We start from the raw sequence: 19,244 nt of genomic DNA, 5'->3' as shown, positions 1-19,244 counted from the left end.
ACATCTGATTGATGATTGTCATTTATAACTTTATTGCTACTCCTGTCAGGCATTCCTTTGGAAAAGGAGTATGGATTCATTCCATATTCTGTAGATTATAAGATAAAGTTAAGCATGTATCTGCTGATACTTTTTAAGATGACCTGTTTTGTTTTGTTTGATCTGTCTTTTTACTTCAGTTCAGTCGCTCAGTCTTGTCCAACTGTGATCCCATGGACTGCAGCACTCCAGGCCTCCCTGTGTTTATACTTAGAAGTGTCTCTTAATAGTAGGCTTCCCTGGTGGTTCAGATGGTAAAGAATCTCCCTGCAATGCAGGAAACCCATGTTCAGTGCCTGGGTGGGGAAGATCCCCTGGAGAAGGAAATGGCAACCCACTCCAGTATTCTTGCCTGGAGAATTCCATGGACAGAGGAACCTGGCAGGGGACAGTCCATGGAATCACAAAGAGTTGGACACAACTGAGCGACTATCACTCACTCAAACTACTACAAGCTTTGTGACACTGGGCAATTCACTTCCATGACTGAGCCTACTTTCCTCATCTGTGCATAGGAACAGTAATTCTAAGTCACAGATTTTTTTTCTCTTTTGTTCTCCAAAACCTGCTTCTTTTTTCAAAGGCCATCTCAAATCACACCTCCCCCACAGTCTCCTAACTAGCCTTTTAATAATAGTGCAAATTCCAAAATTCTGTCCGTTAAAATCCAGACTGAGATGCCAAACTTACCAATTCTGCTAACCCTCTCTGGCGATAATCTGCCAGGAATGAGTAAGGGCTGCCCTCTTCAGATGGCTTTGGTGCCCATCTGGACTGTTTTGCTCACAGGATACCTGCCTGGCCCCACAGCTTCTGGTTCAGCGATCTCTACCATCTTCAGCGATCTCTGACTATAGACTTGGTCTACAGTCAGACCAAGCTGACTACTGGACAGTGCTGAGGGGAATGGTTGACAGTTTTTTAATAAATTCAGTGAGAAATCAATATAAATGTTTAGCCTTTTATCCAATTCACAGTGCTGATAGTGATCATCAAGAAAAAAACCTAAAAATGACCAAAAGAGAATAGAGAAAACTTGGATCTGCAAAAGTTGACGAGAAAAAAGGCACTGATGGAAAGTGCCTTTACCCATACCAGCAAAATCTTATGACAGAAGAAGATAACTATTAGTAAAACTGAGAAGTAGCCAGACCCCAGTCCACAGATCAAATCTTTTCAAAATACAAACAGATCTCTCAGTAGTCAGAAACAAAACAAAAATGCCCAGTATATCTTGATTCCATGAGGGGTCCTGTCTAGTACAGTAAAACAAGAAAAAAGTGTTAAGATCTGAACAGAAAGATGTTCATTATTTACAGACAATATGACTGTCAACAAAGAAAAGGAAATTGATTCTAAAAGCCATTGGAAACCTTAAGATTTCAGTATTGTTGGCAGATATGAGTTCAATACAAAAAAATTCAAATGTGTTCCCTTTAAACACCAACATCAAATATGTGATCTCAAAAGATACCATTTACAATAGCAACCAAGGTGCCTTAGAATAAATCCCTCCCAAAATTATACAAGATCTTTATGAAGAAAACCATAACTTGCTATTGAAATTCATAAAATAAGACTTACATAAATGAGGAATCCCAGAGGGTCATAAATGGGGAGACTCAGTATTATAATATGGTAATTCTGTATAAATGCAATGTAAACCCAATTAAAATTCCCAAAAGTGGTTTCCTGGAATTTACTAAGCTAGTTCTAAAATTTATACAGAGGATCCAAATATAGCTGAGACAACCTCAAAGAAAAAAGAGAAAGAAGAATGTTTGCCATTTAAAAAAAGAAACTAGAGTTAGGCTTCACTTTAAAAACAGGAAGATCTGGCCACAGTGGGAGCAGTAATTAGCTGGAGTTGACTATCAGCTGCCCCTTCAGATAGACTATGAGCCCTCCAGCTCCCCCATTTCTTTATTTAAAGTACCTGCCTTGTAGATAAATTATTGTGTGCTAGTTACCTGGGGTGGGGAGTTAGGGTAAGAGGTACAAAAGAAATTATTAAAAATGAATAGGTTCTAGGACTTTCCTAGAAGTCCAGTGGTTAAGACTTCACTTTCTAATCCTGTGGGTGCAGGGTCTGATCCCTGGGAGGGAAGCTAAGATCCCACATGCCTCAAGGCCAAAAACACCAAACATTTAAAAAAAAAAAAAAAAAAAAAGACGCAGTGTTGTAACAAATTCAATAAAGATTTTTTTTTTAATGGTCCACATCCAAAAAAGAAAAACTTAAAAAAAAATAAAATACATAGGTTTATTTGGTTATGTAAATATCCTCACCATGAAAAAGATATGAGCAGGCAAGCAGAAAGAATAAAAGGTGGAGTGTGTGGATCTAAGATTTTGATACTTCCGGTTAATGATCCCAATACATATGATCCTGGGCATTTGTGGCAGAGAAGGGATGGAGGAAACCAGGTCAGGAGTTATAAAGTGAAGGAATAGGAAGCACATGTGTTGGATCCTGAGACCAGTACTGGAAGTGGAGTAAAGGGAACCCTCTTAAAGAACTCACAGGGATTCCCAGATGGTAGGTAGAACTGCAAGAGAAATAGGAAAGAATCCAATACTGGCAGAAAGGAAAAATAATCTTTTCTGGAAACCCACGGTGGACTAACCTCTTTGACACAGATTATCTCCTAGAAACCCCACTTTAGTCCTCTGAGAGTAGATATTAATGTACCCTTTGCTATGAATGAGCAAACTGAGCTTTGAAAACCAAGGTCACTGTCCCCACGTGACAAAGCTGAGATTGAAAGCAGTCAGATTCAAACTAGGGTCTCCCTGACTCCACAAATCATCTTTTCTTTCACTAAACCCAGAAAGATCACTGAAGCACCCTGAAATACAAGCAGTTATGGTAAAGAAAACAAGATGACAAAAGATATTAAACCCATTGGCTTCCAGCACTCAAATTTTATCACTGCTTCCAAACACGAGTTGAGACAGAACAGGGAGGAATAACAGATTGTGTCCCGTGCTAGCTTTAGTTAGGGAATCTGTGTGAAGGAGGTTTTCTAGGGACTATAATCCAAAGAGTCCTTTTTCCACAATGTCAGAAGCAAAAAAGTGGAAGAAATACAAGCCACCTTTGCGTGGAGCTGCCTGTTAACTCTGCCACTTGGCCAAGTGATTTAACTCCTATCTCCAACCCCCTGCTTCCTATATAATGGGTGTACTTACAGTACCGTTTTGGAAGGTTCCATGTGATAAAGCTTGCGATGTGCTTAGAACAATATTGGACATTTAAGCCCTCAATATAATTGCCATCACGAATACGATGGAGGTCTTTTTTAAAAAAAAATAATAATGCAATGTCACTTACTTGGAAGTGTCTCAAAAAATGAGTGACGGATAGAGGTGTAGCGTGATATGGTATAGCAAAATTTTAATGACAGAAAGTTAAAACAGTTTAAATGTTAAAGGTAAAATGTTCGCCGCAAAATTCTACTTTCTGCGTGTTTGAAAATGTCCATAATCCAATGTTGCAAAAATAATGCATCGTGATCTGCTTTGGGAGGAGGGAGAGCTAAGTTTTGTCTGTTTTTTTTTTTTTTTTTAATCGAAAAGGTACAAAAAACGAAAACAAAATGGGCGAAATCTTCCTCAACTCTGTCCCGCCTTCGGACTGTGGGCCGTTAGCAAAGCCACTTGAATGAAATCATCGAGGACCGCTTGCGAAACACCAAATCCTCGAGAGCGAGGGCAAAGCTGCCAAACCCTCGCGACGGACAGGGACGCGCTCCAAGATCCCCATCCCGCTTCGGGGCCGAGGAGGTGGGGTTGGAGCGAGCACTAGCGGAAACGCGGTCCACCCCTTACCAGGGGGTTCCCGGCCCGCAGCCGCAGGACGCCCGAGCGCCTCAAGTAAATACTTTGGCGGGGCGGGGAAGAGAAGCATCGAATTTCAAAAAAAAAAAAAAGCCCAAACCCCCACAACCCCGGGCGGGCGGGCGCGCGCGATGGGCGCACTTTGGCTGCGGGAGCGAGTGGAGGATGCTGGGAAGGAGGTAAAATGGCCACCGGCGGCGGCGCGGAGGAGGAGAGGAAGCGGGGGCGGCCACAGCTCCTGGGCCCCGCGCGCCCGTCGACCAGGGCCGAGGAGGCCGAGGGCGGCCGCGAGAAGATGGGCTGGGCCCAAGTGGTGAAGAACCTGGCCGAGAAGAAGGGCGAATTCCGTGAGTCGCGGCCGCCGCGGCGGGAGGAAGAAAGCGGCAGCGGCGCGGGAGGCGGGCTTAGTGCTCCCGCGGGTCTGGCGGCGCCGAGCCTCGGCGACTTCCCCCCAGCCGGCCGCGGGGACCCGAAGGGCCGCCGGAGAGACCCAGCTGGAGAGGCGGCGGACTCCCGCAAGAAAAAGGGTGCAGCCGAGGCGGGCAGGAGGAAGAAGGCTGAGGCGGCAGCCATGGCGACCCCGGCGAGGCCCGACGCGGCCGAGGACGCAGCCGACCGGCCCCCCCAGGACGAGCAGGCTACGGCGGCTGGCCCCGCTGCGGGCCCGGGAAAGGGCCGCTTCCTCGTGCGCATCTGTTTCCAGGGAGACGAGGGCGCCTGCCCAACCAGGGACTTCGTAGTGGGCGCTCTCATCCTGCGTTCCATCGGTATGGACCCGAGCGACATCTACGCGGTCATTCAGATCCCGGGCAGTCGCGAGTTCGACGTGAGCTTCCGTTCGGCGGAGAAGCTAGCCCTGTTCCTGCGTGTCTACGAGGAGAAGCGCGAGCAGGAGGACTGCTGGGAGAACTTTGTGGTGCTGGGGCGGAGCAAGTCCAGCCTGAAGACGCTCTTCATTCTCTTCCGGAACGAGACGGTGGACGTGGAGGACATCGTGACCTGGCTCAAACGCCACTGCGATGTGCTGGCCGTGCCCGTGAAAGTGACCGACAGGTTTGGGATCTGGACCGGGGAGTACAAGTGCGAGATTGAGCTGCGCCAGGGGGAGGGAGGGGTCAGGCACCTGCCGGGAGCCTTTTTCCTGGGGGCCGAGAGGGGCTACAGCTGGTACAAGGGGCAGCCCAAGACGTGCTTTAAATGTGGTTCCCGGACCCACATGAGCGGCAGCTGCACACAGGACAGGTGCTTCAGGTGCGGGGAGGAGGGGCACCTGAGCCCTTACTGCCGGAAGGGCATCGTGTGTAACCTCTGTGGCAAGCGAGGACACGCCTTTGCCCAATGTCCCAAAGCGGTTCACAATTCCGTGGGAGCTCAGCTAACCGGCGTGGCCGGGCACTGAACACCCGCCTACCAGCCAGGGTGAACACAAAGCCAGCTTAGCCCTCTTAAGTGCCAAAACTTTTTTTTAAACCATTTTTTATAGTTTTTTGAAGGAGATCTTCTTAAACCTACAAGAGACATCTCACTCTGCCTTCCTAAATCGAGTTTACTCCTTTCGGCCTTTCCTGAATTTGGTGACTCTTGTCATCAGTAATGACTACCGAGAACTGTAGTGTGCAGATATGTTGCCCTGCCCTTTTTAAAATTTTATTTTCATTTTTGTATTCGGAGATTTTTTTTTTTCTGGTACTTTTTTACTTCCTACGCCTTGTCTTCTCCCTTGGTTTTTACCTTTGGAGCTGCCTTGCTCATCTTTATGCCCCAGTGCTAGGTAGGGGCCCAGCACATGGTAGGCACTCCATCAGTGTTTGTTGAATTGAGAACATCGTTGACTCTGGCTTCTGTCAGGGTGTTTATCTTTTGCAGTTCATCCCGTCCCTTTTAATTTGCTGCTTCTAATCTATGTGGTCTGAGAATTTTGTGAAACCAGTGTTGTTAGAAGTGTATGTAACCTGAGTCAATAAGCTCTGAATGGTGGCCACGGGCCTCTCCTATGGCATTAGAATGCATGGACTTTGTGACAGCGCTTTCAGTGGCTCAGAAGCCATTCTTCACAGAATCATGGAATCTAGTTTTCCTGCTGAAAAGGACCTAAAAGTTGGTTAAGACCAATCCCCTGGTTTTCCAACAGATGAAACAGTAACAGAGAGGTTATATGACTGGGTCGAAATCACATAGCTGTCTGGTGCCAGAGCTAGCCTAGAGTAGAGTTCCCTGACCCCAAGCCCGGTGCTCATTCCACTACCTCTCACACTTCACAACATTTTCCTCAACACTTGAGGGCCCAGAAAGTCTGCTCTTTCCAGAATGAGCCCAGGGGAATGCTAAGACATCATCTGGGGGAGGAAGCAAAAGATTTGGCAGGGGCTTCAGAACACTTGGGAGATATGGAAGGGACAAAGGAACACAATCCAGGGTGCACTCTGATGCCCGGGTACCACATCTGGATTAAAGTGGTCCAGGTCTTTGTGACCTTTCCCCTCCCCAGTCATCACCATCAGTGAGAAGTAGAAGCCCTCCTGAGTAAAGAAAGGTTTACGTTTGCACCTTAGCTTCAGTAGCCAGAGCCCCTAGAGAAGCAGCTACCTGGAGCTCATCTGCAACCTCCTGGCTCACAGGAGAAAATGGAATTCTACGTGAGCTGTTAACTCTAAAATGTACTTGTTAAATAGGCCAAGCGAGAGGGCATTGGGTCTACTAAGTGTTACCGAGTTAAAGTAGAAAAGACAGTACACTGCTTTTCTTACTGTTTTTGTCTTTGCTTTATGTTTTGCTATTTCCTTGTGGCTTAGAATGTAAAATTGATTTGTTTAAAGTTTTGTTCTGAATAAATATTTATCTTTTGTATTGCTAATGCTGCTGCACTATTTCCTTTCAAAATATTGGCTGCAGAGGTTCACAGGCCCTAGTTCAACCAAGGCTTGCCACACACCCTTTGTTTACCTTGCAAATACATGTCCAGGTCCACAGGCAACATTTTACACCTACTATGTTGTCCCCTGATGCTGGGAAAGATTGCAGGCAAAAGGAAAAGGGGGCAGCAGAGGATGACATGGTTAGATAGCATTACTGACTCAATGAACATGAATTTGAGGGAACTCTGGGGGAGTGGAGGACAGAGGAGCCTGGTGTGCTGCGACTGAACAACAACAAATGTTGTCCCAGGCCCTTGGGAGTTGTTACCTAAACCTCTGCATCAGAATCACTTAGTATATAAAATTAAAGTGTGAAGTCCTTACCTCCAAGGAATCAGAATCACTGGAGTGAGTGGAAATATGTTTAATAAGCACCCCAAGCAACTCTTGATGGGCAGCCAAGTTTGAGACCACAGTTCTGAATAGTACTAACAGGAATGAGAGGGACTCTGCTCTCTGGAGATTACAAACCAGTGGGGTAGACAAAGGTAAGGTGTCAATTTCACATCTTACAGTTATTGTAATTGTACTAAATTGGATACAGATTGTTCAGGGGCTTAAAAATAAAATGCTGTCTCTTCCAGCTATAAGGGAGGAAGAAAGTCCAGGAAACTTCCCATAGAACTCCTCCAAGCCTCCCTGGAGACTCTAGACACAGCCTTCTGAAAGAATTTCTGTCTCTGAGATGATGAGATGATCTGATCCTGAGAATTATTGTTCCCAGCGTATTGATTCTCTGACTCAGTGATTTGAGGGTATTTCCAGAGCTGATCTGGTGCAGTTGAGGCCTGGATGGCTTTTGGGAATCATGAGTTTCAGAGCCAGCTCAGCCCTTCTTCCCTTCCTGTCTCCCAAGGCAAACACGCTCTTCCCTCCTCCATCCCTCCCTCCCTCTGTCCTCTCCCCCACCCCCCTCTTCTGCTCTGCCACAGGTTTCCCTCCCTCACAGTGCTGGAGGCCTGATGGGGGTAAAAGCCTGCATTCATCATAGTCCCCTCCCCCTTCCTCCTAGCAGGCTCTGGGCCAAGGAGCCTCCTTGGAAGGAATCTTCCCTCTCTCTGCTCCTCCCCCGTAACTGGAGGGAGCAGAGGAACAATCTGTTTCCCTGCCCATGCTCCCCACCCCCTGCGCCCCCACCAGGATCTGCTCCAGGGCCTCCTGCCTGGCGGTGTCCGGACTGGGCCATGGGCTGGAACAGAACAAACCTCCCCCGACTTCCTCTCCTGATCTAACAGTCCCCAAATTAACAATCCCTCACTGTTCATGGGCTCCTGGGGAGGGTGTCCAGATCCCCAGATTGAGGCTGACCTGTTCATGGGCTCCTGGGGAGGGTGTCCAGATCCCCAGACTGAGGCTGACGGGCTAGCTGACATTCATTTCTTCAACTTTCAACAGTACTGAAGGCCATTAGCGCAAGGCCCCAAACAAGGTGCTTTTATACACCTGTGAATAAGTGCACTTGCAGAGGGAGCTATAGATAAATAAGCAATTTTTAAAATAATATTAAGTATTTTTTGTGTTGAGTATAGAGTTGCCTCAGGAACAGGTCTGGCAGAAGAAATGATGATGTCTGGACTGAAACCTGCAAGATGAAGAGTCAGGTGAAAAAGGAAGAGAGATTCAGGCAACAGAAGCAGTCTATGCAAAGACCTGGAGACTAGAGCACAAGGTGTGTTCAGGCTGGCTGTAGAGTCACGGGAAGATGTGGTTGGGAAAAGCCCAGAGGAAGTGACACAGGGCTTGTCAGTGTTAGAAGAGGCTTGATTTTGTCCTAACACCCTCCACTCTGGCCTCCTTCATTCTGTTCATTTAACACACCCAACTCTTTCAAGGCAATGGATTACAGCAAAAAAGTCAAGTCCTTTGGGGCTCGAATTCTAGAGTCCTGCAAATATGTAATTATAAGAGTGATATGTTTAATAAGGAATATTGATCTGTTCTTGAGGATGAGGGATACCTTCCCAAACAAAATGTTTGAACTGAGATCAAAAGACTATATAAGGAGTTGAGAGATGGGGTTGGAGATTAAGTGGCATAAGGATATGAGCCTAGGTTTCCATTAGGATAACAAGTATAACAACCCTATAGTGGGAGGAGGCATGGCAGATTCTAGAAACCAAGTGAAGTCCAGTGTTTAGAAACAGACCACTCTAGACATTGAGGAAAGTAATGGGCTCTGGGCTGGATATTAGGAAGAATTCCTAGAACACCACAGAACTGACATACCAGGGGAGCTACTACCTCTCACAGGAAGGAGCCAGGAGGCCATCACTGAAAAGATTGAAAAGCTGCTACCCAAGGACAAGATGTCACTGCCAGTGCTACTGCTAGAGCAGTGAAATGTCAAGACTTGAAGCCAGAAACCATATCCTAGAGTCTCCACAACCTTACTTCCAAGCAAAAACAGCCAACATTGTTTGACTTCTGCCTATTTCCACCTTCTGAACCTCATGCTAGCATACCTAATTGTTGGAGCCCTAGCTTCAGTGGAATCAGGAAATGCTTTCGCTTTCCAGCACGTGTAGCACAGAAGGCACCTAAACAGTCGGAATGGGAGCTATCTGCTAACCAACCACATCTGGCACAACCAGTGTGGCAATAAGGCAGAGAGGGGGCAGGGGGTGATGGTGCAAAATAAGACTGCAGATCTCTTGCGGAGGTCTGGTCAGCCACGTTTAGAATTTGAGTCTAAGAATGATGAGGTGCCATTGAAAGATTTTTAAACAAGGAAGTGACATGTTCAGGGTTATATTTTTAAAAGACCATCCAGGATACTTTGTAGAGAATGGGACAGAGGGAAGCCCAAGTGTAAAAAAAGTCCACCAAGGTGACAGATCAGGGCACCTTGGACCCGGGTAATGCAAACAGAAAAGCAGGCAGGATTTCTAGAAGTTGTTAAGTCAACAGGACTTAGACATGGGCTGGAGGAGAAGTATCAAGGATGACACCCCAGCTTCCAGCCTCTGCACGTGGATAGATAGTGGGGCCATTCCCTGCGATGGAGAACAGAGGAGAAAATCCAAGTTTCAGATGAAGGTCTTGAGTCTGATTTTGGCTGTGTTGAGTCTGAGGTCTCTGTAGAGGATGTCTAAAAGGTGTGGAACGTGTGGTTCAATATCCACAGGTCTTAAATTGTAACCAGATCTCGGGCTTGAGAAATAAACACAAGTGTCCTATAGCAATGGTTTTCAAACTCTTTACCCACATTCCACAGAAGGATATACATTTTACATTGCAGCCATCCAACATATACATGTGTATACTTAAATGAAAAAGTATAGAAAGAATATTATCTCTGTGGGTGGTGATGCACTCATCTTTTTATTGCTTCATTCTTTTATAAATGCTTACATGACCCACATATTTGTTGAATGGATACCCATTGGATTGAATAATATAAAGGTTATTGGTGAAGGCATTTTAGAGTGTTGTGAGAAAGAGGTGGACTAAGGAACTAATAATCTTCCTATAATGCAGTCTAGCACTCTAACTCTTTTACTCCCTGTTGCTCTTGGAGTCAGCCTAGCATACAACTCTTTCGAAAGGCTTCTGGGCCCCTTTGGAACCTTGTTCTTAGCCAGAGTGCCCATTACCTTATTCTTTGTCAACTCCAGGTATGGCTGACAAAGAGCTACCAGGAGTTCAGTATGATGAAGTATGGAATGGTACAAGAGGAAGCTAAGGGTGACCAGGGGTCTCATCAAACCAAGTTGAAGGTAGACTTCCATGAGAGCATTATCAGCCTTGGGCAAGGCCAGTGGATCTATACAGCACCACTTGCTGGCTTGTCAGTGTGACTAAGAATATTTGGGGGAGGATATGTTTTGCAAAAGTAAACAGATACATTATGGAGGAGAATGCAAACTTTGCGGAGTTGTAAAATAAAACATGGACCAACATCTTTGGAAAGCAGTTTGTGTGGCACTATAAAACTTTAAATTCACATAATCTTTAACACAGCAGTCATTTATAGAAGATGAATATATAGCTAAACTTGGACACAAAGATGTTATGTATCATGACATTCACTGATGTATTATTTGGAGTACCAAGGACTGGAAACAACCTGATTATCAATTACCTATCAATAGCAGTTAGATAGGCTATGGTACATTCAAATACTGTAACTAGGAAGTTGTTAAAAGGAACAGCTATTAAAAACCACCTAAGACACATTTTAAAGTGAACAAAGCAAGATATGGTATGCTTCTGTTTACATTTCAATTTTACTTTTTTCAGCTTTGTTGAGGTATAATTAACAAAATTGTAAGTTATTTAAAGTATACAATATGATAACTGATATACATATTACATGTTAAAATGGTGGAATAAATACATACACATGCTTATTTATGTATAGATAATCTGGAAGGATATTAGTGAAATTGATAACTATTGTAGCTTCTGAGTTCAGTTCAATTCAGTTCAGTCGCTCAGTCGTGTCCGACTCTTTGCGACCCCGTGAATTGCAGCACACCAGGCCTCTGAGAAGAACCTACTATTCAGGATTTGGGATGGAAGGAAAACATTTTCCACAGTATATCCCTGGTAGGGGCTGTGGGAGGTTGTTTCTATTTCATGTATTATCTCTGGCAAAAAAAAAAAAATTAACAAAAACAAAATGCAAAAGGCAACACAAGGCTTGAAAGAAATTCTTGTGGAATCCTTAGAAACAGGAGTCCATTTTCTCTCTCTTTAGAAATAAGACATTTTGATATGAAAGTTTAAGACTCTAGAACAGCCAACTCACTGTCTCCCTACTTCCAAGCTTCGCCTCCTTCCACCCAGGAAAACTGTCCCCCAGGTGAAATTTGATCACAGTAAGGCCCAGCTTAAGGACCTTCAAAGACTCTGTGTCCTGGGTTGGGGGGTGCCCCCAGGCCTTGCCTGGCTGCCCAGCCTCCTCTGGGCCTCCCCCGCTCCCCCGTGGCTGGGCTCCCAACAATCATTCCAGGAATCCACCCTTCTAGACCCATGGTTAACTCTTTGACTTCCCTGGTGCTCAGCGCTAATGCTACTTAACAACAGCCTTCTCTAACCTAGACCAAACCCTCTTACACTCTCCCCTCCTTTTTGTGGTCATTGCAGGTACAATATGTTTATTTACACTGTGGTTTGATTAATATCTGCCTTGAGTTCCCTAGGGCAAAGAACATGACTTTTTTTTTTGCCCTTGGTTTTAGTTCCAACATCTGTACTGTACCTGGCATATAGTAAAAGTCCAATAAATATTTATTGCATGGATAATCTAGATATTACTTGGCTACAGTTACAGATCAGGATATGTAACTCCTTATCTTTTTTTTTTTACCTTTTTTTAAATTGAAGTATAGTTGATTTACAGTGTTGTGTTAGTTTCAGTTGTACAGCAAAATGACTTTAGCTTTACATATATATTCTTTTTCAGATTATTTTCCATTATAACTATTATAAGATACTGAATGTACTTCCCTGTACAGTAGGTCCTTGTTGTTTATTTTATATACAGTAGTCTGTAATCTTCCTTGTTCTATGTACATGACATTCAAAATATCCCTTAGCACACCTGTTGCTGACTCTACTGAATAAGGGCTTATTCATTCATCTTTGAAAAGCAAATGCAAATTTTGAGATTAACAAATACACACTACTATATATACAACAGACAACAAGGACCTACTGTGCAGCACAAGGGGTAGTAACTTATAATAACCTCCAATGGAAAGGAATCTGAAAAGTTCTCTCTCTCTCTCTCTCTATATATATATGTATGTATATATATATATATATGTAATTGAGTTCTTTGCTGTATATCTGAATCACTGCAAATCAACTACATTTCAATTTTAAAATAATAATAATTTTTTAAAAAAAGCAATTCACTTCTTCGGTCTTCTCACCTTTGGTAAGAGTTTCCTTCAGCCTGAAGGTCAGACCATTCTCCCCATTCCTCTGAAGGCATATCATTGACACTTAAGCCTGCATGGCTCCCACACTATGAGGCCCAGTGGATTGTGAATGCCTAGCTTTAACAAAACACTTCCTTACCCCTGGCAAGAGTAGCTCTGGCCCTGAGCCCTGCCCCTCCTCAGGGGTTGGGGTGGGAAACTGTGGGCACAAGAGGAACTGCCCACCCAGAGTCTGTGCCCTCCTTTTCCAGACCATTCTCTGAAGTCTCAGAAGTCCCTTCCAAAATATCCCTACGGTCATTTAGAGCCTCCATGGCCTCATCCCTGGGTTCATCTCAGCTGAGGGCAGTGCAGCCTGATACACCGCTTACAGACCTGAGGCTTAGGTCTCAGAGTAGCTGTTTGTAAGAGTCAGATGGATGTGGGGGCTGGGGTATTCACTCATGCATGCTGGGTCTCTAGCTGATGGGGTGGGAGGTAGCAGGACAAGGATTAGAAACAGGATCCAGAGGGAAGCCCTCCCTGGGCAGACACATCCCTGCTCTGATCTTCAAGGGTCCTGGAATTCTAATTTGAACCTGGCCCTTCCAGGTGGTGGTGAAAATAGATCCCTCAAGGAGGAGAAGATACCATATTTAACTTAACACATTAAATTGATGGATCACTTCTAACTATAGAGACACATGGTATATGGGCCTCCAGTTGCACACTTGTCCTGGGCACTACAAATATCCCTGTTTGGTGGTGTCGTTTCTTAGCTCAGACAAGCCATTTCCTTACCAGAAAAATGGGTTTAATGGTAACTGCCTTATCAGGGCTGATAAGAAATTGAAATAAAGATTCATATAAAGGGTTTGGCAGAGTGCCAGGCCCTCAGTAAACAGTAGCTATCATCGTTATTTTTTCCTTTTTGCCCTCTGGCTATCATCTCCCATGATTTTTTTTTTTTTCAATCTCTCAAGATTTTCTAGGTGACATCCAAACTGGTTTCTTATGTAAGATTTCCACACTGCTCTTTCCTCCTCCCTTGTTACCTATGAACTGATAACCTCCTATTCTCTCCACCTAGCCAAATCCAGTCCCTTCTTCAATTACAGGAATAGCTGCTGGTGACTACAGTTTACTGTGTTTCCAGCACCGTATTAAGAGGTTGCCAGGCATTATCTCAACTCAGTTCTGACACCGACTTAACGAAGTGGGTGCTGTTTATCATCCTCCAAACACAAAGACACTGGGAGCTGGAGAGTCGAAGCATTGACATCTGGTAGGTGGTAGGGCCAGCGGGAATGAGAATCCGAGGGTCTTACTGCAGACAGGTCTCCCAAATGCCTAGTCACGATCCTGTCTGCCGCCCCCTCCGTCCTTCCAGTGTACCGGCCAGCCCTCTCTCCTCCAAGCTCAACTCCAGGCTCTTACACCCCTTCGGGTCTGTCTTTGGACTTTCCTCCCCAACGGCAGGGCGCTGTGTCTCACGCCACGTTGCACACCCACGTTGCATCCCACATCAGGGATCCTCCCTCCTTCTGTCCTCTTCCTTCCTCCCTACTTAAGTATCGCTTTCCTAGTCTGCTAGGCTTTGTGTTCGTTCACATACTGAATGTTATCAATGAAAGGTCAAGGGAGGATGGAATTATTCGTCATTTTTCTCTTACATCTTTAACGGGCTGTTTGATTTATTATTTTTTTTCCAGTGAGCACGCAGGCCAGGTTTCTCGAACCCAGTTCAAATGCTGCTTGGCTAGGTTGGTTTGGTCGGAAGAAGGCCCTGTCCCCTTAACTCCCAGCCCCCACGCCTCCTCCACCAGCCCTCAAATCCAGGACGCCCATCCCCCTCCGGAAGGGGGGAGTTGGGAACGAACGCCGAAATATGAGTGGCTCTTTCAAGCCTCCGTTGCCGTAGAAACCGGCTGCACAGGCCTTGGCGGTCCTTTATACCATCCTCAGCGACGCAGCCAATGGGCCACGAGCTCCATCCAGGCGCTGCCCAGCAACCCACCAATGGGCAGGCCTCTTGGCTTAGAGTCCTGCCTTCCGCTTAAGGATACCACCAGTGAGCTTCGATCCTGCTCCCTCCTGATTCAATGTAGCAACAGACTCGATTTTTCAAAAGAAGGAATTCTCCAAATTAGAAGGAACTAGAAGTAACGCCTCTGTCAGTTGCAGCCTGAATAATCTTTGGCTGCTGTTTTATTGAAGGAGAACAAAAGTGTTCCAATTACACAGTATATGTTGTTCTCTACTAAAACAATTTTAGGCAATGAAAATTTAGGCAGTGGGGTTGATATCATCTCTATGTGGATGTCTTTCTTTATAGGTATTTTCATTTAATTTAAAATGATCAAGAAGCTAGTCATCTTTCTTTCTTTGTATTTCAAATGCATACAAATGAAAGACGCTGAGGTTTGTTACTGAGTTCTGAGACATTGACCTAAGCAATGATAGTCGACTTTTACTGGACAAAACATACTGAAACTGTAGGATAAATGAATATTTCTTTTAATCCATTGAAGAAATTCCATTTTTAAGGCAAGCTGTGTAATTAACACGCTAAAGTCTAAATAAACTAAACGTGTTTCTAAAACCTTAAGCCATCTTTTTTAAAACAAACTTTATTTTTGAGAACAGTTTCAGATTTACAGAAAAATTGTTAGAAGATAATACAAAGTTCCTATATCCTCCACTCATCCGGTTTCCTCTGTTATTAACATCTTACATTAATATGGGCTTCCCTGATAGCTCAGTTGGTAAAGAATCCGCCTGCAATGTGGGAGACCTGGGTTCCATCCTTGGGTTGGGAAGATCCCCTGGAGAAGGGAAAGGCTACCCACTCCAGTATTCTGGCCTGGAGAACTGTATAGTCCATGGGGCTGCAAAGAGTGGGACACGAATGAGTGACTTTCACTTATATTAATATGGTGTATTTGTTACCATTAATAAATCAACATTGGTGCATTATTAACTAAATCTCATAGCTGATGCCAATTTCCTTAGTTTTTACTTTATGTCCTTTTTCTGTCCGGGGATCCCATTTAGGATGGCACATTGCATTTATTTCATGTCCCCTTAGATTCTTCTTGGCTGTGCCCATTTGTCAGACATCAACAGGACTTATCACAATTGATAATTGACCTTGATGCCCTGACTAAAGTAGTGTCTGTTAGGTTTCTCTACCTTAAAGTTACTCTTCTTTTACCCCTTTCCTTGCTCTCCTCTTTGGAAGAAAGTAGCTATGTTTAGCCCACACTAAATAGTAAGGAGGAATGTTCTATCGGAGTATCTATTATACTTCAGTTATTTGAAAATTTTCTGCACTGAAGGTGTGTTTCTTTTCCTCTATTTATTCAGTCATTATTTACATCAGTGGACTCACAGATGTTTATTTCATACTTTAGATTATAATCCAGTACTATTTAATTTTGTCGCTCAAATTGGTCTAGATTTGGCCTTTGGGAGCCTTTTTAGTTGGCTCCTGAGTCCCTCTGATATATTCCTATCTTTGTGTGTGTCTTTTTGTTGTTGTTGAGCACTTACTTACTTTCTGGTAGTATATGTTATCTCAGACTCATCTCGTATATTCCCTGCCCCAGTCCTAAATTAGCTGTTTCTCAAAAACCCAGATTCCTCCTATTAGAGAATGGCATTAGAAACCAAAATTTCGACCCTAAGTGTGCTTATTGCTACTCAGATGTTTCTTTTAAGCCTTCCCAACTAACAAAACAAAGAAATAAATTTATATATGCTAACCTGTGTACATACACATATCTATGAATAGTTCTGTATGTAACCATCTACATTAAGCTATTAGTTATGAGGTTCTATTTATATTTTCAACTCTAATCTATTACCACATGAATCATTCTAACCTCCTCCCCTTGCTTATCTGTAAATTCCCACTCCAACAATGAGAAATCTGGCTCCCATCATCCACCAGCCATTTACTTAATTGTTTAATTCTAGTATATATGTATATCAGTATCAGTATTGTTAACCCATACCCCTGTGGGAAAAGTTATCAACTTTCTGTACACTTTCTTTTGCTTTTAGTTTTACAGACTCTGCTCGTTTCTAAAATTACTTAAATCAGGGTCCTCCCCCACCCCCCAACCCCCACCTCACCCCTGCCTTTAGTGGGGTTGTTTCATATGTTTGTGATACAGTTTCATTGCTTTGTCACATTCTGCCTTCCATTTTGGGATTCTCCCTATGTTCTAAATTATTTTTTATAATTTTTCATGCATTAAGATTTGCTCTTTCTATTGTATAGTTCCATGAGTTTTGACAAATGCGTAAGGTCTTGTATCCACAGTTATACTATATATTAATAGAAGAGTTTTACCACCCTAAAAATTTCTCTGTGCTTCACCTTTTCAACCCTCTCTCCCCCAAAACCCTGACAACCATTAGATCTTTTTGCTATCTCTATATTTTGTCTTTCTGTACCTTTTTTTTTTTTTTAAGGGAATACACACAATAGAGTATTTTGGTTGTTGCTCATGTTACAACTCACTGTTTACCATGTCCCATGTCCTAAACTATTATGCTCTCCCATTTTGCAGATGAGAAAACTGAGGCACATGAGTTGAAGTAACTTTGTAAAATCTCATAATATTGAACAAAGTTTGACTTCAGATCCTGGATGCTTTGATTGTTTAAAGCCCCAGTATGTCCATGCTTGACTTCTCAGTCATCTATGGGAGTCCTCTATATATAGCCAATAAGAGGAGAATGACTTATTTCCCAGTTTACCCAGGCACTCTCAGTTTATCTCTGTTGTTCCAGCATAATTAGTAATATAAAAATGATAAAAAAAATATGGTCACCTCCAAAGGAAAAATCTAATGAATTTCAGAGTCAGGTTGTAGGAGTAAGAATTATATTCTAGGAGAAGTGGAAGTGTGCCAATGGGGTGTGCCAGATATCCAAATAAAGTCAGCTCCTCATCTAGTCTCCTTCCCCTTCCTCCTCCCAATCTGATTATTCCCCAAGTCCACCAGTCCTGTTGGTGTTACTGAAATGCCTCTGATGCTATCCTCTTCGCATGAACATGCTCCCTGTTCTGGTCTTTCCTCTCTGCCTCGTGCTTCTCTGAATTTCAAACTGTATCTCATGGACTGGCAACCCATAATTCCATTAGGATCTTTAAGATTTGGGTGATTTCACAGAGAAGTAAATAAAATAAAATCCTCCCTCCCTTGAAAAAAACTACTTACTTTAAAATTTGGAGATGGACAAAAGATTGCCAGCTTTTTATTTTGCCAAGTAAAAATCAGGGAAACCTCCATCTTTTGTATTCGTACTGCCTATTAGAAATATAATACAAGCTCTAAGTGTTATTTTAAATTTTCCAGAAGCCACATTTCATCTTTTTTTTTTTTTTTTTTTTTGGCCATGCCACATGGCATGTGGAATCTTAGTTCCCTGACCAGGGACGGAACCTGCACCCTCTGCACTGACAGCCTGGAATCTTAACAACTGGACCACCAGGGAAGACCCCAGAAACCACGTTTTAAAAGGTAAAATAAAGTTTTTGTTGTTTAGCTGGTAAGTCGTATCCTACTCTTTTGTGACCCCACAAACTGTAACCCACCAAGCTCCTCTGTCCATGGAATTTTCCAGGCAGGAATACTGGAGTGGGTTGCCATTTCCTTCTCCAAGGGGATCTTCCCAACCCAAGGATTGAACCTGTGTCAGCTGTGATGGCAAGCAAATTCTTTACCACTGAGCAACCAGGAAAAACCACAAATAAATAGACAGGTGAAATTAATTTAATATATTTGATTTAACCCAATATATCCAAAATGTTATAATCTCAAAAATATTAACACGATAGTTTACATTTTTTGTGCTATCTGAAAACCAGTGATAATTTTGTACTGAGCACATTTCAATTTGCAGGAGCTGTATTTAAGTGCTCGAGAGCAATGCAGTTCTCCCATGTGCAGTTCTTTCCTGTTAGTCAGTAAAAGAGCCCTGGAATATATACACACATTCACATATGATCATCATCGTTGAATTTTTCAGAGAAGACATTTAGATGAATCAAAAAATGAATTCCCTTGTTCCTATTGCTTTCTCTCTTTATTATGAATGTCTTTGAGGACCATGCCAGTTCAAAGACTGATGTTTTAGAACTAGACTGAGGGTGGGGAGAGTTGCATGGTGCTGTAACAGCCATGCCCACAGTCGAGTTGGCGCCTTCCTCCTTTCACTGCATGGATATTAACAGGCTGCGCTGTCCCAAGATGTGCTAGGTGCTGGGGAAAGTGGAAATCAGGTGGGTCCTCTGAGCCCATGGAGCTCCTGCGCTACCATGGTGTACCAAGTAGGACCTTGCAGGCAATGAGAGGGTGTATTGTCTGCAGAGAATCTGAAAACAATAAAACTGATTGAATGTCTGTCTGCATTTTATTATTGCCATGTGCCCACAATTCTAAACCATGCCACTGATTAAGACATTCCTCCCTGTAAATCAAGTAGTTGGTCTAACCTGAGTCCTAATGATATATTTATAAGCTTTGAATTGGCATATTTTAATCACTTGTACACTAGTCGACAGTATCAC

The 19,244-nt window shown here is 43.6% G+C and overlaps 1 protein-coding gene across 1 annotated transcript; it reads left to right on the top strand.

The window, feature by feature from the left end:
• ZCCHC3 (zinc finger CCHC-type containing 3) lies at nucleotides 2,299-6,733 on the top strand. The gene has a single exon (XM_005688338.3). The coding sequence runs from the start codon at nucleotides 4,064-4,066 to the stop codon at nucleotides 5,276-5,278; it is 1,215 nt and encodes a 404-aa protein (XP_005688395.2). The 5' UTR covers nucleotides 2,299-4,063; the 3' UTR covers nucleotides 5,279-6,733.

The sequence above is a fragment of the Capra hircus genome, chromosome 13 (assembly GCF_001704415.2).
Source record: "Capra hircus breed San Clemente chromosome 13, ASM170441v1, whole genome shotgun sequence".
NCBI lineage: Eukaryota > Metazoa > Chordata > Mammalia > Artiodactyla > Bovidae > Capra > Capra hircus.
The sequence above is the reverse complement of the archived record's forward strand: the minus strand, read 5'-3'. Positions and strand labels throughout refer to the sequence as shown.